Consider the following 25,611-nt stretch of genomic DNA (forward strand, 5'->3'; position numbering starts at 1 on the left):
TGAAAACAATTTACAAAACTGAAAAAAAAATGTAAAGATTGACTACCTTCCCTCCCTTTCACTATGGCAAAACTATAAAAAAAAAACCCCCAACAACATCAAAACTAAAACCATACAATACAACACTACCTCATAAACAAATAAGTTCAGGAAGCCAGCTTTCACGGGTGGAATCCTGGTAAAATGAAACCAAAGTTATTTCTCTGCTGCTCAGCATCTGTGATAACAATAAAATGGTAGAGGCTTCATTAACAGTTCAGGATCCTCTCAACAGTCCGGACTGTCTGGATTTATTCAATGATCCATTGACTATTCCCTGTGGACACAGTTACTGTATGAGCTGTATTAAGCGTTGCTGGGATCAGGATGATCAGAGAAGAGTCTACAGCTGCCCCCAGTGCAGAGAGAACTTCACTCCAGGACCCGTTCTCAATAAAAACATTATTCTGGTCAAACTGGCTGAGAGACTGAGGAAGACAGGACTCCATGCTGCTCCTCCTGCTGTCTGTTATGCTGGACCTGGAGATGTGGAGTGTGACAGCTGCACTGGGAGAAAACTCAAAGCTATCAAATCCTGTCTGGTTGTGTCTGGTGTCATTATATGAAACTCACCTCCAAACCCACTGTGAATCTACCTCCCAAAACCAAAAGCTGGTCAAAGCCTCCACACACCTACAGGACAGGATCTGTTCTCAACATGACAAAGTAGTGGAGATTTACTGTCACACTGACCAAAAAATGATCTGCTATTTGTGTACAATGTATGAACACGAAGGCCATGATACAGTCTCAGCAGCAGCTGAAAGGACTGAGAAACAGGTAAGAGAAGAAACTAAAATACTCTAGTATAAACTGAATGAGTGTTTCAGGTGTGAAGTCCACAGTGATAAAACAGCCCCAGCCAAAGTCCATCATCACCACAGCAAAAAATTGTATAACGTTTATCTGCACTGTTTGGAGCAAAACATTTGTTATATATATTGTAGCCTATGCAGAATGAGCGTTATTGCTGTTGTTACTTTATTTATGGTTTCCACATCAGGGAGCATGTGAGTATGTCCAGCTGTATGGTAATTAGATGTTTGTAGTGAGGGGGAGAGCAACTGCTCAACTGTACCTCTCTATTTAGTACTTAAAAAGAATGAAACATTCAGCAGAATGTAGTAGTTTCACCAACATTCCTGTGGGTGGCGCATTGCACATGTAGAATTCACATTCCAAGAGACAATTCATTTAGGAAACCGTCTTCAGAGTTTTAACTAGTGTGACATTTGTAGATCAATTGCACACAAAGAGAATTTCCAGTTGTTTTAAAAGACACGCATACTGGTCAGAGTGAAATTAGGTGCTGAATCTGAAACTTTTCTTTTTTAAATTCCATTTAAAGCTACTTCTACAGTATTTGTCTGCTTGATACTGTGATATACTGCTCTAAACCCTAAACACTTAACCTTTTCTTTTTAAATTACATGTTTATTTTCATACTGTGGACCTGTCTTGTTTAGACTAGAGTAATTACTGAAAATGAGAAACAGTATCAGAGACAAGTGTGATTTATGTCCACAGAGATGGCTGTTGGATATCAAGAGAAAATCCCAGCAGAGAATCCAGGAGAGAGAGAAGGAGCTGCAGGAGCTGAAACAGACTGTGAAGTCTCTCAGGGTGAGTCGTCAGCAGAGGACAAGATAAGAGTTAATAAGCTGTTATAACACGTTACATAAAAAGCGCAGTAGCGACCTGTTGCTTGCCAAATAGTGAGCCCACATTTATCTGTACTGTTAAGCCTCTGATCTCATTGGTTACTCAGCTTACTTTGTCTTCTCCATAAGCCTGCATTTATACCTGTCAGCTTCATCAAATATCTGTTAATAAGTTGCTAACATTTAACCACCATCAGTATATCTTAATAGTCAAAAAGTATCATTTGGCATATCAAATTATTGCCTATCAAATTTTCATATCTAATTACCAGATTCATACACTAAGGCTTTGACAATATTGTTTTCCTTGATATTTTTAACCATGCTATTAGCAGCCATCCTCATTATTATCACTGTTGTTGATATGACATATGCTATCATATGAAAGTGGTATGTTGTGGTATATTTTTATTAACTAGTAACTAATTAATAAATGGTGATGTGTTTTACACTTTACAGTAAGGCTCCCTTTCAGCAGTTATAAGTGTTTGTAACTCATAAATGAATGGTCATAAAAATGAGATGAAGCTGACAGTTTAACATGCTCACTGATAAAGGGACAAGATAAAGTAAGCTAAGCAAGTAGGGAGATCCGAGATTTAACAGAATAGACAGATAAAAAATGCAGCAGTAACTTGATCCTTCCAAATAGTGAGCCCACATCGATGTATGAAAACTGTCGTAGAAATTGATTATAATTGTTTATTAGTGATTTATAAAGTGTTTACAACCTAATTAATAACATAATTATAAACCATTTAAAAATCCTTTTATAAGGGCAGTCTTATTGTAAAGAGGTACCGAATTATGTTATGCTTTGTTATGGAGTGCTGGTCCATAACTACCCCCGGACGTGAATAAATTATATCAAGTGGTACTGGTGCTCTTTAAAATGCTTTCAGCAAGGACTCCCATGTTCCTAGCTGCTTTCCTTGTCCAGCTTGGGGGCAAGCCTGAAGCATGATGATCTTTTTCACCTGGGGGAAATCGAACGGCTCCAGTGTGTTGAATATCATTTGTGAGTTCTACAGTTCTGACCCTATGCCACGATTGGATGCAGATGCTTTGTAGGTTCAGTCCAAATGTTTAATAAGCGAATTAATCAATAGTTGTGTTCAACTCATACAAACTTCTCGTGTCTATTTACAGTCTAATTTTCAGCCATTTTCAGTAGATTATTGTTACACTCGGTGCACAACTAAGCATTCACAGATAAATCAGACGTCAGATTATAAACTCAAACTGACTTTCAGACTTTCTTTTGTGTTGTGCTTATTTTTATAACTCCTGTCTTGAGCACAAGTTACTAGCTGACTCAAACGTGCTGTCAGACTCTCTATGGTGCACTTACAAAACATCTGATTAACACATGCATTCAGGAAGCCACACCCACTCTTCTGCATGGCCTGCTGCTAAAACGAAACTGAAATTATTTCTCTAAGGGTGAGTCTGTGCAGTAAAATGGCAGAGGCCTCTTTATCGGTTCAGGATCCACTCATCTGTTCAATCTGTCTGGATTTATTTAAGTTTCCAGTGACTATTCCCTGTTGACACAGTTACTGTATGAGCTGTATCGAGGGCTGCTGGGATCAGGATGATCAGAGAAGAGTCTACAGCTGTCCCCAGTGTAGACAGATCTTTACCCCAAGACCTGTTCTCAATAAGAACACAACACTGGCTGAACTGGCTGAGAAAAAGATGAAGTCAGGACTCCAAGCTGCTCCTCCTGCTGTCTGTTATGCTGGACCTGGAGATGTGGAGTGTGACATCTGCACTGGGAGAAAACTCAAAGCTGTCAAATCCTGTCTGGTTGTGTCTGGCCTCATTTTGTGAGACTCACCTCCAAACTCACTATGAATCTCCTGCCTACAAGAGACACAAGCTGGTCGAAGCCTCCACACAACTACAAGACAGGATCTGCTCACAACATGACAAAGTAATCCTGACTCTCTGTTCATAATGTGGAGAAACTGATAAAACTGCAGTTCAGCACTCTGAACACTGAACCTAGAAATTATTCAAAAGAACTCCTCATTAACATACATTAAACAATGGCATTACAGTAGCAAGTACAACAATACTCTTCAAATTCAATTCTCCTATAAAACTCAGTTCCTGGATCACCACACTCAGTAAACTAGAGAATGTTTTATCATACACTCAGAAAATAGAACAGCAAATGTCAGCAGTTATAACAGCGGCTAAATTCAGGCAGAATTAAAAAATTGAATGAACAAAATTACTATACTGTTGAGTAAAATGAGCTTTAGGTGGAACTAAGACATATTCAGTACACACATACACACAGGGCTGGCCCAGGCCTTTATGGGGCCCTAAGCAGAATTTGATTGGGGGGGGTGGGCGTCCACCATCTCGGGGCCACCAATACTATTGACTATTCTCAATGCCTGTGTCATTCGCACACCTACTGTAAGTCTAACACACCCATCATCAATTTTATTAGTTGTAGGTGTGTTGCTTACATCACACCAATGTCCGCCTGGCATGTGTTTACCCTTCTATGGTTTATAATCTTAAAAGGTAGAAAACCCACAGTAGTGGTCTGGTGTTAATTTGCACTGTAACACTCAAAGTAATACAGTACTAAGTGGCATACTAAGCATGCTGTACTGAAAAGTGCCAAAGTAAACCAGCAGACAATGCATTTACTGTAAACAACTTAACCCTTTAATTGCTTTTGGTTTAGAAAATTTGCAACGTGCAAACATGCAGAACATACGACATAGTATTAGGGTCGCATTGAGGGAAAAAAAATCTGAGATTTCAAGAATAAGGATGTAATATTACGAGAATAAAGTCGTAACTGAGAAAAAAAGTCATAATAGTATGAGAATAAAATTGTCATTTAATGAGAATAAAGTCATAATATTTCAGGACAAAAGTCTTAATATTACGATGATAAAGTTGTGATTTTACAGGAAAAAGAATCAAAACATTTTGAGAATAAAATTGTAAAATTAAAAAAAAAAAAACATTAAAAAAAGAAACATTTTTAGAAAAATATATTACCAGCAACCAACAAAACAGGCAGGAGGACAGTCAATGGCAGCCCGAGTCTACTTCTGGCAACTGCTCTTTGTCTCAGGCATCGTCACACATATCAGTCAACAGGTCACTTTACTTAATCATCTTGTCATTAAACGTTTGATAAATACAGTTTTGCTTGTTAAGCGAACACAGTTTCATTCCTCACTTTAACGCAGGTGGCAAGCTGCTCTTCTGATATTTCCTATAAAAAAGTAAGTTGTGCTGCTGTCACTACTACAGAAGGCAGATACAACTCATTAAATCACAAAATAACTGATCAGAAAAATCTTTATCAAATCTTTGTGTCAAACACAAACACTGATACACTCTGACACATGATATTTATAAGATACACTGACAATGTACTGATACACTCTGACCCATGAAATTTATACAATACTCTGATAATGTACTGATACACTCTGACACATGACATTTCTAAGATACACTGACAATGTACTGATACACTTTGACACATGACAATTATAAGATACACAATGTACTGATACACTCTGACACATGATATTTATAGGATACATAGAGAACATATGGTGAAAAGTACAGATAAGTGACAGTGTTCACACTCATCACACTCATACTGTGAGTCTGGTCATTCAGTGATGCTGATGTTACTGTCAGATTTATTAAAGACCCTTTCAACATAGAATCTGAACCGCTCCAAAAGCTAAATCATGAAACCCAAACCCAGCATAAAGGGGCTGAGTGAATGTGGTCTGGACTCTGTGGAGCAGGGTCATTGTGTCAGAGACGCTGTAGAAGGACAGAGTTCCCGCCCTGTGGTCCTGTTCTCGAACAGCTGGGGACTACTGGGATTTTAGTCTCATTATTGTTGTGCCTTGTGAAAAAGAAGTATACCTTAAATACTGTATATTAGTAGTATATTTGAAGTATTTGAAGAGTTATAAATGTATGTTTTTAATTTAATGTATTTTAATTACATGTACCTTAAGTATACTTTAATATGTTTTCAAAAAGTATGTTTGAATTTAATACAATTTAAGCATTACTTTAGCACACTGCTCTGGAGTACATTTCAGTGACTGTATTTTTGACGCACTGAGCTGATTTTTTAAAAAAAGGAACTTTGTTGTAATGGTAAGTGAAGCTCATTTAAATTGTGCTTTAGTGTATTCTGCTGACGTGCACTTTGTTGAACTAATTTCCTAATATGTTAAAGCTTATTTAAACAAATGTAAATGATCAATTTTAGTGTACTGCTAAAACATACATTTAGAGACAAAATAGTTTCAATTTAACTTCGAGGATAGTTACTTACTAAATCTTTTGTTTGGCTGTTTTGGTTTTTTGTTTTGCTGGGGTAAATTTTAACCCAATGTCCAAACAGGTTTAGGTCATATGTTTGCATTCTTTTTAATAAAGTGTTTTTGAAAGTTTTTGTTTAATGCATTTTTTCATTCACTTTTTACTCGCTTCATGTCATACATACACTCAAACTCCACAACTGAATGCATTTATAGTGTATTTTATTTGAAGCAAGGCAGGTAAAAAAAGGTGGTCTTTAGACAACAGTGTGCTTAATTGCCTTTATATTTTTCCTAATTTTAAGTTCCTAATTTTAACATCAAAATACAATGGATTTGAACAGTGCACCATGACTATACATTAACATACTATTTACATCTTTAAGTGTACTAAAGTACTCAAAGGGGAGGACTGTAGTGTGTTAGCGAGTAGATGGGCGGAGCTTCCCAGCATGCCTTGGGGCGATGGACTGTTGCTTAGTCTCAGTTCTTCATTGTTCAGTTTATGTTTCCATTAGAAGTGTAGAAGTCTAGTAGAAGTGTATGTGTATCGTTCATCATTTAGTCTTTGCGTTGTGTCAGTTAATTTGCATGATAGTTGAACGTTATCTGTGCACTGTGAATGTAACTGTCCTCGCAAATGATGTTGTTCCCCTCTTATCATGGCAAATTATGTTGTACTCTTGTTTATATTGCTGTTACATAATACGCGAAGAAGAAGAAGAAGAAGAAGAAGAAGAAGATGAAGAAGATGATGATGATGATGAACATGAACATGAACATGAACATGCAGCATTGTCTTTATTAGGGGGAACCTTGCTGGTCATTATGCTAGGAAGTATGTTAGGAACACGCTTCTTCAAGCTGTTTTCTCTCCAAACATTTGACAGCTATGAACAAGTGTCATGATGAAAAGTTTCCTTGTGTGTTCATTAGGGGCAGAAAGCAGTAGACAAATGCAAGAGAAAACTGCAGGAAGCTGGTGAATGAGGTTTGTTCATAAAACAGTCATATGTTAACAGCTTTAAAAAATGAAATCAGTTTGTTTCACTACAATTGCAACCTATATGTAGAATAAAAGTAACAAAGCAGAATATATCAAAACCAGCCATTAGCAGCCTCTGGGTGCACATAGTGTTACCACCAGATGGTATTGTTGGGTGGGCTAAAAACCAACCAGACACAGGCAGCCTGATGTCTAATGCCAGTACAGTGTATTGTGCTGTCTCCTGACTCTTAAACACAAGAAACTGTCACTTAATTAATGCACATGCAAATATTATGAATGCACCTGCAAAAGGTACATTTTTAGAACCTTTAAAAACTTAACCTGAGAGAGAAGTTTGCCATTTTACAAACATTCACATCACTTCAGGCACTGAAACAAGACTACTCCCTGAGTTGCAAAAAAAGACAGAGAGAAAGAAAGAAAGAAAGAAAGAAAGAAAGAAAGAAAACCAAAGCCACAGAGAAGCATTAGGAACCAAACAGAGAGAACTGGAACTGACCAACAAACTCCAAGAATAAAGAACAAGGTGTGGGGAAAGAACAGGCCGTCTACTCTTCCCAGCTTGAAGAATAAGGAAGCATTAAATACTAACAGGAAATAGGGTCATAATCCCATGTGTGTGTGTGTGTGTGTGTGTGTGTGTGAAGAGGAAACAAAAAAACAAAAAGCGTGAACAACCAAAGCATCTCTGATACCTGATAGATCCCACTCTCCAGGACATGAGACCTCCCTCCCACCCAGAGATGTTGCCTTTTTCTCCCCAGCACCTACACTCTCACTGGCCCAGACACCACAGTTCATGACTCTAGTTTCACTTTTGTTTTCCTGGAAATATGCTGTCATACAAATGCAATGCCACTCCTTCACCTCTGCAAATCATGATAGCTCTTTCTTAATCGCGATAGTTCTTTGTAAGTCAAGACAGTTCTTCGTGAACCATGACAGTCGTCATTCTCCCGGACTTTGATGCCCCTCGGGCTGAGCAGACCCAGTATCCTCCTTCCTGGAGGCCACCAACACCACCCTTTTCTTCGAACGTTGTTGGCTGAGTTATACAACTGAGATTCCACTTCACACTACCACTCTGCCACCTCCATGAACATCATAGTCTCCTTTTAAAGGTGGTCAGAAAGGTAAACCTACCACCCTCTAAGGGACCATCAACAACAAATAAATGAATCAATAAATCCAACAAAAATATGTTCTGGTCTACATGTGTATGTGTCAGGGCAACCTATTTATCTTCCTGATACAATTCATAGACTACCTCCATCTAAATTACTGCTTAAACATTAGCACAGTACGCAGTGGATAAACCAGTTGGTTCAGGATGAAACCCTGCTACTCAACTCCTTGAAAAGCAAAACTTAAGAGAGCTTTTCCTGCTGCCAAACACAATTTCTGTTCAGTTTAATGAGAGAAGTTCCTTCATCTGTCCAGAACCCATTCAACTGCTCAGTCTGTCTGGATCTACTCAGTTACCACAGTAACTCGGAGTGAATGTAGTTTAACAGTACTGTACACTTAAAGAGGAGGGGAAATTACTGATGTCACACAGATGATACAATGACAAAAAACTAACTGTGGTTCTGAATATGTGAAACCATCATTAGTTCAATGTTATCATCAAGGTCCTAAGCCCTCATGAGACCCTTGTAATTGCTGTGCTCATCACTAAGACAGCTGGAACAGCACAGTGATGAATGGAGTGACTGACTGCTTTCACTTGCTTTCTCTGTAAAACAAAACTACACTTCTTGACAAACTGCCTGAAACCACTCCCACTCTCCAGTGTAGACATCCAGTGAAACGAAACCAGCCTTGTTTCTCTATTGCTGTCTGCACAAAATGGCAGAAGCTCCCTTATCTCTCCAGGACTCATTCAACTGTCCAATCTGCCTGGATCTACTGAAGGATCCAGTGGCTGTTCCCTGTGGACACAGTTACTGTATGAACTGTATCGAGCACTACTGGGATCAGGATGATCAGAGAAGAGTCTACAGCTGCCCCCAGTGTAGACAGACCTTCGACCCAAGACCTGTTCTGAGGAAAAATATCATGCTGGCTGAACTGGCTGAGGAAAAGAGGAAGATACAACTGCAAGCTGCTCGTCGCGCTGTCTGCTACGCTGGACCTGGAGATGTGGAGTGTGACACCTGCACTGGGAGAAAACTCAAAGCTGTCAAATCCTGTCTGATGTGTCTGGTGTCATTTTGTGAAACTCACCTCCAGCCTCACTATGAATCTCCTGCCTTTGAGAAACACAAGTTGGTCGAAGTCTCTAAACGACTAAATGACAGGATCTGCTCTCAACATGACAAACTGATGGAGATTTACTGTCACACTGACCAAAAAATGATCTGCTATTTGTGTACAATGGATGAACACAAAGGCCACTATACAGTCTCAGCAGCAGCTGAAAGAACTGAGAAACAGGTAAGAGGGGAAACTAAACTCTACTTCTACATCTAGTTTTGGTTTCAGAAGTATTAATCCAATTGCTTTTAATGAGTTTATTTGTTACTGAAGAAGTTAGAGTCAGTGAGTCATGTGACTATAGATAATCTTCTCGGTTGTACTGTTGCACTTTCACATTTAAACTCTACCAGAAATATTGCAAAAACATAATTTGGATAATTTGAATTATTATAAAAATCACTTTTAAAGACACATTCTGAAACAAACAAACAGAAAAACTATTTTGAATTTGAAACCGCTTTAATAAGTGAGAAAAGGTTTTGTTGGTTTGTTCCCATTTTAAAAGTCATGTGAATTTATGTACTTAATGACAAAATGTTTTTTGTTTTGTTTTGTTTTTTTGATAAGCATAAATGTCCATTCCAAATACTCCAGTCAGACTGCATTCAAAATCAGATGTCAATTTGCAGACTGTGGCTATGTTATCTTTAAACAGGACTAAATACTGTTAATGAGAAACAGTATAAGGGAAACATGTGTTGCTTGTCCACAGAGACAGTTGGGAGAGACCCAGAGAAAATCCCAGCAGAGAATCCAGGAGAGAGAGAAGGAGCTGCAGGAGCTGAAACAAACTGTGAAGTCTCTCAGAGTGAGTAGTCAGCAGAGGACAAGATAACAGTTAACTGCGGAAAGAACCATTTCAGTACTCAGTCAGAACTTTCTTTCAGTAAGTCAGTGAGGAGTCCAGTGCTGGACCACTGTCCAATCCCACTGAGCTACACTGTGGAGAACAGGCTGTCTGGGCTTCCAGTAAGAGCTGAGTGAGAGTGCTGCTTCTAATGGACTTCTCTTCTCTCTGTGTGTCTCCTCACAGATCTCTGCACAGACAGCAGTGGAGGACAGTGAGAGGATCTTTACTGAGATAATCCGCTCCATTGAGAGAAGATGGTCTGAGGTGATAGAACAGATCAGAGTTATGGAGAGGACTGAAGTGAGTCTGGCTGAAGATCACATAGAGAAACTGGAGCAGGAGATTGCTGAGCTGAGGAAGAGAGACACTGAGCTGGAGCAGCTTTCACACGCAGAGGATGACATCTATTTCCTCCAGGTAACATCACTGACTCTCTGATCATCTACAGGGTGGGGTATCTCTCACAATGGATCTCACCTGGACTTATTCTCAGTAAAGTGTATTGGAGCTCTAGGAAAGTTTGTGTGTCCATGTCTCTGTTGTGTGTTTTTCTCTCTATAGAGTTTCCATTTTCTCTCTGTTCATTTTGGAACTGAAGAGTTACCAAGCATGACTGTCAGTCCAGTCTTCTCTTTTGAGGATTTGAGGAAATCTGTCTCTGAGATGAAGAAGAGTCTGGAGGAAGTCCTGAATGAAGAGACAGTCAAGATACCAGAAAATGGTTCAAATATTTTCAATGAAATACTTTTAGTCAAATCACAATTTTCTTAGCTAACATAAACAAAGAAAACATTCTATTCCATGAATTTAAGAAGTTCAGTGGAATTGTTCTACACAATACTTAATTTAATTTCTCTTAATCTCCGTAGTTGCTAAACTTTTGCTGCCTGCTGTGCTCAACACCAGAGAAGACTTTTTACAGTGTGAGTGTACTAATATCATCACACACACACACACACACACACACACACACACACACACACACACACACACACACACACACACACACCCTCCCGTCGTTTAATGGATGAATGGTTTGAAGCTGAACAAATGTAGACAACACATTTACTGAAACAGACACATGAGTTAATCTTCTCAAACACATCACATGACACAATGAAACACTGGGATATTGAATCATTAACAGCAATTTATTATCAGTTTCAAAATATTCACTATAATATTGTCAGTCATTAAAAACTGATGTTGAAAATACGTTGGACTATAATAAAATTTTATGTATCAATTTCTTTTGACAAATATATCCCAAAAAACCCCACTGATACACTGTCCGTTTTATTAGAAACACCTGTTTTGGACCTAACCTTACTGGTCACTTTGAGGTATACCTTCCTTACAGGTACACCATACAGGTGTATAGCTACAGACTGTGGCCAATCTGGTGCCACTCACAATTTGACAGCCATTCTCAGTTTCTGACCATTCCCGACACAGCAGTGATACTGCCGTGGCAGTGACGTGGTGGTGGATGTTATGATAGTACAGGTATACCTGGTCTAACAGTGTTGCTAGGGTTTTTACACTCATCCAGAGTGACTGCTGGGCTGAGAGTTGTCAACCACCCAAAGGTATCCAACCAGTCAGAAACTGGTCACCAATGGGGGGCGCTAGAAGATGACTAAAACACACTGTACATGGAAACAGGCGGGCCATAGTCAGTCTCTAACTTTACACCACCAAGTTTTGACGCTTCTGTGACATAGTGACCAGAGAGTGTATACAGTAGATGTGAATGTGAGAGTTTTTAATGAGTCAAAATATGTTAATGACCTCAAACCTAAACTGTCTGAACTCTTTACATTTGACTGAAATCTCCTTTGTTTTTGTTTTTTGTTTTGTTTTCTCCCATTTCAGATTCCTGTCAGCTCACACTGGATCCCATCACAGCACACAGATCCCTCCATCTGTCTAAGGGCTACAGAAAGGCAACACAGAATATTATATCTCAGTCATATCCCAGTCATCCAGAGAGATTTGATCAGTGTTGGCAGGTTCTGTGTAAAGAGAGCTTGCCTGAATACTGTTACTGGGAAGTTAAGAGGACAGGAAAGGTTTCTATAGCTGTGTCATATAATAATATCAGTAGAAAGGGCCATTATAATGAGTGTAGGTTCGGACACAATAATCAGTCATGGAGTTTGGACTGTTCTGGGTTCAGTTGCACATTCACACACCATAATGATGGGATGAAATTTCCAGTATATTCTAACTGTTCCAGGATAGGAGTGTATCTAAATCAAAAGGCAGGAACTCTGTCCTTCTACAGGGTCTCTGACACAATGACCCTCCTCTACAGAGTCCAGACCACATTCACTCAGCCCCTCTATCCTGGATTTTGGATTAGTAGGTCAGCATCTATTCAGATCTGCACTTAAAAATGATCAGTTCTGAATCTGATTGCAAGGTCAGTACCTGAGAATGATGGGACAGTGTTGGGATAGTTTTTCTATCAGATGGACACAGAAAAGCTTTAGAAAAAAGTGAAAACAAAGCTGTCATTTATTTGCCCTTGTCATCTTCAGTGGTCATTTTATCTTATAAATGTCATCTGTCAGAATGTATCAGTTCATTGTAACTGTATCTTATAAATGTCACATGTTGTATGTTTGGAAATGACAGAGTGTTTGTGTTTGAGATGATCTATTGAGGTTATGCTTTGAGTTTATTTGTATGCTGGAAATTATCAGTACTATTTTTTTATTTAAGTCTGCTCTGCAATTAAGTCAAACCTCTTTTGAGACACAGCCAGAGAAATTATTTGAAGCTCTAGTGGTCTTGGGTGAAGAAAACACTTTATACATTAGACAAGGGAAGACAAGGGAATCTTTTAGCACATTTTATTTTCCAGTTAAAAATAATCTTTCGGGACAATGTACTTCTCTGAGTAGCTTTTTCCTCTTTAATGTCAAATATCTGAACATATTCTCAGAGGACATCTGTACTTAACATTCACTAATTACATATAATGATATAAATATTAATGATGTAAATAAATGATTAACCAAAGCCATGTGTTTCCACTCTGGGAATGACAGTAAACATGACATGACAAATCTTCTCATTCACAGACTACACTCTTAACTCTAATTATCTGCATGTCTTAATGCATTTATATCACTTAACAGGGCAAATGCTGTTATTGCATGGTTTCGGTAATGGGAGTGAGAATATTATAAAAATGTGATGTGTTCAATGTGTTCATCATGGGGTGAAATGTGGTTTGATATTTTGTCTATGAAACCAAGGACTTTTTTGTAACTTCAAAATTGTTAATCAGTCATTAAAACAGAATATTTATTTCCAACTTTTATAGTGCACTTCAACATTACCTATAAAGTGATATCTATCAAGATTTTTCATTCTGCACACTATGTGGTAATTGTTTATTCTTAATAGGGAGAAAATGGGAAAACTAAGATCAGAACATTAATGGTAAGCAACAGGATTAGGAATAGCTGCCTTCAAAGATATGTATGATCACCATTAATGAAATAAAGTTTTACTGTTAATTAAAGTCTAAAAATAGTGTGTTATGTGCTCCGTCCTTCTTTTTTTTCCTTCTCCCTTTTTTTCCTGGATCGGTGGTGAGATGGAGGCAGCGTGTGCTGGGGGCTGCTGATTGACTGATTGATTGATTGATTGATTGATTGATTGATTGATTGATTGATTGACTGATTGATTGATTGCAGCTGACTGAGTCTGATTATGGACCTATGCTTGCTGGTGTGGAGGCCCTTTCTTGGTTGGTTTGTTTGTTTGTCTTTTGCTTACTCCCTGTCACCCTTGAAGTCCTACCTAATCCTGGTACCTTAGTTTTATTTGACATGTTGGCTGTATTTTTACCTGTTTCCTGACCTTTGTCATTTTCTTTTCTTTTTTTGTGTTGATTATGCCACCCCTGCAGGACAGAGAGTGTTTGCTATTTTTGTCAGCCAATTTAGATAGACAGAGTAGGGAAGGAAGCAAACTTGTTGTGTAATGAGGTCGGGAGTTAGGGAGGCTTTTTTACAAACAAGGCATAAGCAGAGTATGTAGCTCTCCTGCCCTGAGTATGTTGTTTTATCCAGGATGATTGATTTTAGACGAATTTGCAAAGAATGTGGTGGCTGCCTAAAACACTTTTGCATGAGTCATGTGACTTTGCACTTTTTTTTCTTGTTTCTGAGAGCTTATTATGGTGGGCCCTGATTTGGGCCGTAACAAGTCTGAAGATTGCAACTGTTCATTTGCAAAGTTGATAAAATATTGTGAGATCATGTAATTGAGTGTGATAAAGAGATTAAGGGCAGCAAACCATTGTTATTGATTATTCACAATCATCATCATCATGAATAGCATGGTGTTTCCACTGACTGGATTAGATAAACATGTTGTGGACCACTCCAGAATATGACAAACATTAGGCTTTGTTTTTTAAAAGGACTTCTTAAGGTTACCAGCCTCCTCTTTTTTCTACAATATTTTAAATGAAAATAACAGAAGACCAGGTCAAGCATTTGGCCACTGCTTTATACACTCTATGGTGGTGTCACAGCCTGCACCTTAATTTGGACTCTTGTTATGATATGTCTTTGTGCTCCTGTTCTGTGTCTGTCTCCGCCCCTCACCTGTTCCTGTTTGTTGTATTTATTAACCTCGTTCTCCCCTTGTTAATGTGGTCCAATCATGTTTGCCCTGTTTAGTTTTCCTCTTGTATTTAAGCCCTTGTGTTTCCCCTGTCTCTTGTCTATCGTTGTTTGTGTTTTGGAACTCACTGTTTTGCTGCACCTTTTTGTTATCGCTTTTGTTCCATTTGGCACTTGTATTTTGATCCTCAGTTTGTAAGTAAAGTCCTCCATTTTGTCACTTCCACCAGCGTGACAGGTGAGCACTATCTGGTTATTGCAGTTTGGCCAACAGCAAGAAGAATGTGCTGACCTCCAAAGATCTTCCCCAAGGAAGGTCAAATTCACAACATGGTAGCATCAGTGAATAATTAACCTCACCTTTTGATAGATTCTCCATTAGTTAATTCTGATTTGTTAGTCAATGGCTAAAAAATGCTGAAAAGGGCTGGACAGTAGCCCAGCGGGTTTTAGAAAATGGAATCAGGCTGCACTAGACTGAACTTGCTCTGGACAGTAACAGTCTAAAGTCAGTGTTAATCTGTAAAGATACAATGATGTTGAACTAGACTCGAGGGACTGTCTCAGCAAAGTCTTTAGACCACACACTTTGGTCACCATGGAAAACACAGAGTTTAGGCTAAAAGCTGTTTATCTCCAAACATTTGACAGCTATGAACAAGTGTCGTGAAAGTTTTGTGTGTCAATTAGGAGGAGAAAGCAGTAGACAAACGCAAGAGAAAACTGAAGGAACCTGGCAAATAAGGTTTGTTCATGAAACACCCATGAAACATACAAAAATGTTAAATCAGTTCGTTTTATTACAATTTCAACCTATATGCAAAATAAAGCAAATAAATTTAAATATATCATATCTAGCTATGAGCAACCTCTGGGTACCAATATTAGTACCACTAGTTGGTACTATTGGTTGGGCTAATGGCCAGCCAGACACTGGTAGTCTGATGTCTGGTGCTAGTTCTGTCTCTTCTCTCTCAAACACAAGAAACTGTCACATAACTAACGCACATACAGATATTATTAATGCACCTGCAAAAGGTGAGCCACTGAAAACTTATCTGAGAGAGAAGTTTTCCATTTTACATTCACATCACTCCAGGCACTGCAACAAAACTATTCCCTGACCTTCAGGAAAAAAAAGAAAGTCACAGAGATTAGGAACCAAACAGAGAGAACTGGAACTGACCAACAGACACCAAGAACAAAGACCAAGGTGTGGAGAAAGAACAGACCGTCTACTCTTCCCAGCTTGCTGAATAAAGAGACACTAAATACTGACAGGAAATAAGGTCATGATCAAGTGTGTGTGAAGGGGAAACAAAAAGCATGAACACTCAAAACATCGCTGATACCTTATAGACCCCACCCTCCCAGACATGGGATTTACCCAGAGATGTTGACCTTTTTTCCCCCAGCTTCTGTACTCTCGTTGGCACCAGCATCACAGTTTATTGATGTAGTTTAGTTTCACTTTTTTTCTTTTTTTTATCTGGTAAGAACAGAAGGTTACCTGTGCAGATATGTGCCTTGTGCAGTTCCTGGATGTGACAGGGATGAGTCATGAAATATGCTGGCGTTATAAACACAACGCCACTTCCTCGCTTTCGCATTTTGCTGCAACGACAACCGAGATTCCACTTCACGCTACCGCTCTACCACCTCCATGAACATCATAGGCTCCTTCTAAAGGTGGTCAGAGAGGTAGTCCCACCCTCTTCTGAGGGACCGTCAACAATTCAATAGACCCAACAAAAATGTGTACTGGTCTATGTGTGTATGTGTCGGGACACGTACAGAAGTAACCTATTTTCCTTCCCATTACGATTCATATACTACCTCCATCTAAATGACTGATTAAACACTAGGATGAGAGCTTTTCTGCTGCTCGAAACCATTTCTGTTCAGTAAAATGACTGAAGCTACTATCTCCTATTCTTTACTCAGTACAGTGTCCAGTCTGTCTGGATCTACACAGTGTCTGCAGTCACTCTGAATGAATACAGACATGCAGTTTACACAGTGTTGTATATTGAAAGAGAACAGTGAATTATGTTACATGTACAATGATCCTGAATATGTTCAACAATAGTGTTATCAACTAGGTCTCCAGCCCTCATAAAATCCTGATAATAACTGTCGTCATCATAAACACAGAACAACCGCAGACTGCTTTCACTTGCATTCTCTGTGACAAAACTATGGAACACTTCCTGAAAAACCGGACAGCACAGCTGGAAACCACTCCCACTCTCCAGTGTAGACATCCAGTGAAACGAAACCAGCGTTGTTTCTCTGCTGCTGTCTACACAAAATGGCAGAAGCTTCTTTCTCTGTCCAGGAATCATTCATCTGTCCAGTCTGTCTGGATCTACTTAAGGATCCAGTGGCTATTCCCTGTGGACATAGTTACTGTATGAACTGTATTAAGGGCTGCTGGGATCAGGATGATCAGAGAGGAGTCTACAGCTGCCCCCAGTGTAGACAGACCTTCACCCAAAGACCTGTTCTCAGTAAAAACATTACGCTGGCTGAACTGGCTGAGAAACTGAGGAAAACAGGACTCCAAGCTGCTTCTCCTGCTGTCTGTTATGCTGGACCTGGAGACGTGGAGTGTGACAGCTGCACTGGGAGAAAACTCAAAGCTGTCAAATCCTGTCTGGTGTGTCTGGCCTCATTTTGTGAAACTCACCTCCAGCCTCACTATGAATCTCCTACCTACAAGAAACACAAGCTGGTCGAAGCCTCTACACAATTACAGGACAGGATCTGCTCTCAACATGACAAAGTAGTGGAGATTTACTGTCGCTATGACCAAAAATTGATCTGTTATTTGTGTACAATGGATGAACACAAAGGCCATGATACAGTCTCAGCAGCAGCTGAAAGGACTGAGAAACAGGTAAGAGAAGAAACTAAAATACTCTAGTATAAACTGAATGAGTGTTTCAGGTGTGAAGTCCACAGTGATAAAAGAGCAACAACCAAAGTCCATCACCACCACAGCAATAAAACTGTATAACGTTTATCTGCACTGTTTGGAACAAAACATTTATTGCACATATTGTAGCCTATGCAGAATGAGCTTTATTGCTGTTGTTACTTTATTTATGGTTTCCACACCAGGGAACATGTGAGTATGTCCAGCTGTATGGTAATTAGATGTTTGTAGAGAGGGGGAGAGCAATTACTCAAGTGTACCTCTCTATTTAGTACTTAAAAAGAATGAAACATTCAACATGTCGTAGTATGTAGTAGTAATGTAGTAGTCTCACCAACATTCCTGTGGGTGGCACATTGCACATACAGGTTTCACATTCCAAGAGACAATTCATTTAGGAAACCATCTTTAGAGTTTTAACTGTTGTGGCATTTGTGGATCAACTGTACACAAAAAGAATTTCCATTTATTTTAAAAGGCACTTATACTGATCGGAATGAAATTAAATATTGAAAGTGAAACTTAATTTATTTTCAAATTTTTTTTTAAATCTATGTTTCTACTTTGTACTGCAATCTACTGCTCTAAACCCTCCACTTAAATTTTTTTTTTTAAATCACGAGTATTTTCCTACTCTGGCCCTGTCATGTTTAAACTGGAGTAATTACTGAAAATGAGAATCAATATCAGATACAAGTGTGTTGTTTGTTCACAGAGACAACTGTTGGACACCAAGCGAAAATTCCAGCAGAGAATTCAGGAGAGAGAGAAGGAGCTGCAGGAGCTGAAACAAACTGTGAAGTCTCTCAGAGTGAGTAGTCAGCAGAGGACAAGATAACAGTTAACTGCTGGAAGAACCATTTCAGTACTCAGTCAGAACTTTCCTTCAGTCAGTCAGTGAGGAGCCTAGTGCTGGACCACTGTCCAATCTCACTGAGCTACACTGTGGAGAACAGGCTGTCTGGGCTTCCAGTAAGAGCTGAGTGAGAGTGCTGCTTCTAATGGACTCCTCTCCTCTCTGTGTGTCTCCTCACAGATCTCTGCACAGACAGCAGTGGGGGACAGCGAAAGGATCTTTACTGAGATTATCCACTCCATTGAGAGAAGGCGATCTGAGGTGACAGAACAGATCAGAGCTAAGGAGAAGACTGAATTGAGTCTGGCTGAAGATCACATAAAGAAAGTGGAGCAGGAGATTGCTGAGCTGAGGAAGAGAGACACTGAGCTGGAGCAGCTTTCACACACAGAGGATCACATCCATTTCCTCCAAGTAACGTCACTAACTCTCTGATTGTCCACAGAGTGGAGTATCCCTCACAATGGATCTTCTCTGGGCTTATTCTCAGTAAAGTGTATTAGAGCTCTAGGAAAATTTGTGTGTCCATTACTGTGTGATGCATGTTTGTTTATTTCTATGCAGAGTTTCCAGTCTGTCTCTGTTCATTCTGGATATAAAGAGTCACCCAACGAGACTGTCAATCCAGACCTCAGTTTCGAGTATGTGAGGAAATCTGTCTCTGAAATGAAAGAAAAAATAGAGAAATTCCTCAGTGAAGAGACAGTCAAGATACCAGAAAAAGGTTAGAATATGCTTTTATAAAATGTCCTTGTTGAAATCACAAATTGTTAGCTTTTTCTACACCTAAGGCCGCCCATTGCTCACTGTAATATTAAGTGCTAAGATTATTTGAAAATACAAGAAATATTTAATATACTCAACAATCTTTCTTTTCCTAAAATGTGTTTTTTCTCCTTAATCATCGTCATACCTAACATTATATATCACAACACCAAACACGGAGATATCTTTTTAATAAACTGGTCATTTCCAGAACAGTAAATGTTTCCATTACTTTCTCTAACACTCTTCTCAATATATTTAGGAAACAGGGAAAATTATATGAAAATTGTCAAAGACATTGTTGTATTTTTCTCCGTAGTTACTAAACATCAGCTTGTCTGTTAAGGCTATCCTCACAGTTGGGGAGTACTGATATGAGACATGCATGTATGATGCAAAAATGAATAGCAATGTCTTAGCAGGTTCAAAATACTCATTACAATGTTAACAGAAAAGTTAGAAGGTTACACCACACTAAATATATTATACAGTGCTGCTTGAAACTTTGTGAATCCTTTAGAATTGTCTATACTTCTGCATAAATATCACCTAAAACATCATCAGATTTTCACACAAGCCCTTAAAGTAAATAAAGAGAACCCAGTTAAACTAATGAGACAAAAATATTATACTTGGTTACTGATTTATTGAGGAAATGATCCAATGTTACATAGGCTATTGGAAAAATGCTTTGTGGACAGACAAGACCAAAATAGAACTTTTTGGTTTAAATGAGAAGTGTTTTGTTTGGGGAAAGGAAAACACTGCATACCAGTGTAAGAACCTTATCCCATCTGTGAAACATGGTGGTGGTAGTATCATGGTTTGGCACTTGTTTTACTGCATCTGGGCCAGGACGGCTTGTCATCATTGATGGAGCAATGAATTCTGAATTATTCCAGTGAATTCTAAAGGAAAATGTAAGGGCATCTGTCTGTGAACTGAATCTCAAGAGAACATGGGTCATGCAGCAAGACAATGACCCTAATCATACAAATCATTCTACCAAAGAATGCTTAAAGTAGAACAGAGTTAATGTTTTGGAATAAGTCAAAGTCCTGACCTTGACCCTATAGAAATGTTGTGGAAGGACCTGAAGTGAGCAGTTCATGTGAGGAAACTCGCCAACATCCCAGAGGGACTGATTAACAGTGACTGGAAATGTTTAGTTGCAGATATTGGGGGGGGGGGGGTCACACCAGATTCTGAAAGCAAAGGTTCACATACTTTTGCCACTCATGAATATGTAATACTGGGTCATTTTCTTAAATGAATAAATGATCAAGTATAATATTCTTGTATCATTAATTTAAGTGGGTTCTCTTTATCTACTTTAAGGTGTTGTGTGAAAATCTGATAATGATTTAGGTCATATTTATGCAGAAATATGGAAAATTCTAAAGGATTCACAAACTTTCAAGCAGCAGTGTTAAAATAATACATACAGTATATTTTGACAATTGCGCGCGTACTCACACACACACACACACACACACACACACACACAAATACTTATATATACACTGATATACACAGTATTTGTATGTGTGATACTGTTTAATGAGTCACAATTAGGTAATGACTCTAAAATACTTTAAAGAGAAAGCGTCTGAAAGTGTAACATCTGAACTTTTTAGATTTGAAAGAATTCTCTTTTGTCTCGTATCAGATATCCACCAACTCACACTGGATCTCAACAGAGCACACAGAGACATCCCTCTGCCTAAGGGGAACAGAAAGGTAACATGGACTCCTACAGCTGTCCTATCCTGATCATCTAGAGAGATTTTATGGGTGGAGACAGGTTCTGTGAAGAGGAAGTTTGGACACTGCTACTGTATCGTATAAATGTCTTATATCAGAGTGTATCAGTACACTGTGAATTATTGTTGAGAGACAGCACTCTACTCTTACTCTATACATATCACATGCTGGGAAATGATAGAACATTTATGGTTTAGATTATATAGCATTTATGTCTGAGATAATACAACATTTATGTTTTAGATTCCGTTTAGAGGTTGTGCTTTTAGATTTTATTTATGTTTAGCAGTATTTTCTTGATTGAACCCTGCTCTGAAATTCAAAAAGACTTGCACAGACCAGCATGGAATCTCAGTACTGTCATAGTATTTAAAATATAACTTCACTACAAAGTTGATGTTTAAACTTCTACACATACAAACAGAGAAGAGGATTTTAAAAGTAACATTATTGATCATGCATATAATGTTTCATTATGATCACTGAAAACAAGCAGAAATTGAGAAAAGGCAATGGTAATTTGATTCCATGTATTTTAAAAGTGATTAAAAAAACTGATCACTGGGATTCTAAATACTGAATGTTGACTGAGCATTTGTCATTTTTTTCTTAATTTCCTTTTGATACTGTGATCTATGATTCTTTAGACTCCGCTGAACCTTTTTTTTAATAACATGTTTATTTGCATACTGCTGCCCTGTCACGTCTAAACCAGAGTAATTACTAATAATGAGAAAGTATGAGAGAAATGTTTGTGCTTTGTCCATAGGAAGAGTTGACCCAGAGACAATTACCGCAGAGAAGACAGGAGCATGATAACCTGTTAAAGGAAGGTTCTCTTGCTTTCAGGGTGAGTGGTGCGCAGAGAATAGGACATCTAGCTGACAGAAGAACCATTTCAGTAATCAGAACTTTCTTAAAATTGCACTTTCTTAAAAGTTCTAAAACTGTACAAAGTTCACTTAAACTGTCTAGAACCAAAGCATTCATTTCACATCTATTGTTACCTATTCCAAATGAGAAATGTTGTTGCGACTTTTTGTTGTATGGTTCATTCACTTGAGGACATGTAGTGTGTAACAATGCTACACGAATTAGGTGTTTGCAGTGAAGGGGAGAGCTCACAATTTACTGAGCGTCTCACTAGCATCTCATTAATGTCTTATTCACACTGTGTCACCAATTTATTGTGCTGCCACTGGACTGTAATTTAAGCCACCTGAACTAGACATTCATTACAATTTAGTAGACTCACCAACAGGCCTGTAAGTGGCACATTACACATACAGACTTCACAATCAAAGTTACAAGAAATAAAACACTCAGGAAATTATCTTAAATTTTTTAATGTTGTGACAATGACAGTAATGCGATAACTTTGTATTAGTGAAAGAATTGTCCGCCAATACAATTTCTATTTATATTAGAAGTCACTCATATTGATTGTCCTGAGAAACAGTATGTTAGAAACAGTATGTGAGAAACAGTATCAGAGATAAGTCTGTTGTTTTTCCACAGTTTGCTGAAAGCAGAAGGCAGAGACAAGAAGCCATGGTAACTGAGCCTGTGAAATCTTTCAATTGCACACAAAAAAGAGAATTTCCATTTATTTCAAAAGTCACTCTTACTGTTCAGAGTGAAAATAAATACTGAATCTGAAACTTATTTTTTTTCTAAATGGCTTTTAAAGCTACTTCTATTTTTATACTTGGTACTATGACCTGTTGCTCTGAACCCTCCACTGAAAGTCTTTTTTTAATAACGTGTTTATTTGCATACTGCTGCCCTGTCACGTCTAAACCAGAGTAATTACTGCTAATGAGAGAGTATGAGAGAAATGTTTGTGCTTTGTCCATAGGAAAAGTTGAGAGAAACCCAGAGACAATTACCGCAGAGAAGACAGGAGCATGATAACCCATTAAAGGAAGGTTCTCTTGCCTTCAGGGTGAGTGGTGTGCAGAGAATAGGACAACATCTAGCTGATAGAGGAACCATTTCAGTAATCAGAACTTTCTTAAAATTGCACTTTCTTAGAAGTTCTAAAACTGTACAAAGTTCACTTAAAATGTCTAGAACCAAAGCATTCATTTCACATCTATTGTTACCTATTCAAAATGAGAAATGTTGTTGTGACTGTTTTACGATTCATTCACTTGAGGACATGTAGTGTGTAACAATGCTGAGAGGGGCCCTCATCAGGCACTCTTATTGTTGTTGTTGTTGTTGTTGTTGTTATTATTATTATTATTATTATTATTATTATTATTATTATTACTAAGTATATTTATTGTGCTGCTACTGCACTTTAATCTAAGCCACCTGAACTAGACATTCATTACAATGTAGTAGATTCACCAACAGGCCTGTAAGAGGCACAGTGCACGTACAGACTTCACATTCGCAGTGACAGGAAATAAACACTCAGGAAATTATCTTAATTTTTTTTTAATGTTGTTACAATGACAGTAATGCGATAACTTTGTATCTGTGAAATAACTGTCCACCAATAAAATTTCTATTTATATTAAAAGTCACTCATATTGATCAGGTGTGGAATGTAATGCTGAATTTGGAAAAAAAATTTCTGTTTTTAATCTGCTTGTATTTCTCTATTCAATACTGTAATCTAGTGCTTCAAAACCTCCTCTCAAACTTGCTACTGATAAGAAACAGTATCAGAGACAAGTCTGTTGTTTTTCCACAGTTCACAGCACTTGCTGAAAGAGGAAGGCAGAGACAAGAAGCCATGGTAACTGAGCCTGTGAAATCTTTCAGTTGCACACAAAAGAGAGAATTTCCATTTATTTCAAGTCACTCTTACTGGTCAGAATGAAATTAAATACTGAATCTGAAACTTAATTTTTTTCTAAATGGCTTTTAAAGCTACTCCTGTTTTTCTACTTGGTACTGTGACCTGTTGCTCCGAACCCTCCACTAAACGTTTTTTTTTAATAACATGTTTATTTGCATACTGCTGCCCTGTCATGTCTAAACCAGAGTAATTACTAATAATAAGAGAGTATGAAAGAAATGTTTGTGCTTTGTCCATAGGAACGGTTGAGAGAAATCCAGAGACAATTACAGCAGAGAAGACAGGAGCATGATAACCCATTAAAAGAAGGTTCTCTTGCCTCCAGGGTGAGTGGTGTGCAGAGAATAGGACAACATCTAGCTGATAGAGGAACCATTTCAGTAATCAGAACTTTCTTAAAATTGCCCTAAAAAAGTTCTAATACTGTACAAAGTTCACTTAAACTGTCTTGAACGAAAGGATTAATTTCATATTTTACAGGCCTGTTGGTGAATCTACTACATTGTAATGAATGTCTAGTTCAGGTGGTGTAGATTAAAGGCCAATAAATCGGTGACACAGTGTGAATGAATGAGACATTAATGAGATAATAGTTAGACACTCAGTAAACTGTGAGCTCTCCCCTTCACTGCAAATACATTATCATAATCTGAATCTCATGAGTGGGTATCTTGTGGCCTAGTGCTTAGCGAAGCAGTCTTGTGACCGAAAGGTCACTGGTTTGATTCCCAGAACCGGCAGGAAAGACATCCACGGCTGAAGTGCCTTTAAGTAAGGCACGTAATTCTCAACTGCTCCCCTAGTGTTTGTGTGTGCTTACTACTGGTGTGAATGGATGGGTTAAATGCAGAGGTCAAATTCACTGCTTACTGTTCACAGTGTGTGCATGCAATCACAGAGATTTTATCTTAATCTTTAAAATTACACATACAAACTTCACATTCAAAGTGACAGAAAATAAAACACTCAGGAAATTCTTAATTTTTTTTACTGTTGTGACAATGAAAGTAACATGAAAACTTTGTATCTGTGAAATAATTGTACACAAATATAATGTCTATTTATTTTATTTGAAAGTCACTCATATTGATCATCTTAAGAAACAGTATGTAAGAAACAGTATCAGAGACAAGTCTGTTGCTTGTCAACAGTTCGCAGCGCTTGCTGAAAGCAGAAGGCAGAGACAAGAAGCCATGGTAACTGAGACTATGAAATCTTTCAATTGCACACAAAAGAGAATTTCCATTTATTTCAAAATCAGAATGAAATTAAATACTGAATCTGAAACTTCATTTTTTTCTAAATGGCTTTTAAAGCTACTCCTGTTTTTCTACTTGGTACTGTGACCTGTTGCTCTGAACCCTCCACTAAACGTTCTTTTTTTTTTAAATCACTTGATATTTGCATATTGTAGCCCTGTCATTTTTAAACTGAAAATGAGAAATCATATCCAAGACAGGTGTGATTTATGTCCACAGAGACAGTTGGAAGAGTTCCAGTTCCAGCAAGTATCCAGGAGAGAGAAATAAAGCTGCAGAAGCTGAAACAGACTGTGCATTCTCTCAGGGTGAGTAGTCAGCAGAGGACAAGACAATACATAACTGCTGGAAGAACCATTTCAGTACTCAGTCAGAACTTTCCTTCAGTCAGTCAGTGAGGGGCCCAGTGCTGGGCCACTGTC

The 25,611-nt window shown here is 38.3% G+C and overlaps 2 protein-coding genes across 2 annotated transcripts in view; both read left to right on the forward strand.

The window, feature by feature from the left end:
• Positions 1–8,888: 8,888 nt before the first annotated feature.
• Positions 8,889–12,551, forward strand: LOC115809333 (E3 ubiquitin-protein ligase TRIM47-like). The gene is made up of 7 exons (XM_030770938.1): positions 8,889–9,476; positions 10,012–10,107; positions 10,333–10,566; positions 10,711–10,870; positions 11,019–11,072; positions 12,025–12,261; positions 12,544–12,551. Exons 1-7 carry the CDS (start codon positions 8,889–8,891, stop codon positions 12,549–12,551), a joined length of 1,377 nt encoding a protein of 458 aa, XP_030626798.1.
• Positions 12,552–17,106: 4,555 nt separating this feature from the next.
• LOC115805757 (tripartite motif-containing protein 16-like) overlaps positions 17,107–25,611 on the forward strand; it is a 117,100-nt gene continuing 108,595 nt past the window's right edge. Inside the window, exon 1 of the mRNA XM_030766436.1 lies at positions 17,107–17,694. Within this exon, the coding sequence (XP_030622296.1) occupies positions 17,107–17,694 (588 nt within the window). The remainder of the gene's footprint in view (positions 17,695–25,611) is intronic.

This window comes from Chanos chanos, chromosome 1 (genome assembly GCF_902362185.1).
Source record: "Chanos chanos chromosome 1, fChaCha1.1, whole genome shotgun sequence".
NCBI lineage: Eukaryota > Metazoa > Chordata > Actinopteri > Gonorynchiformes > Chanidae > Chanos > Chanos chanos.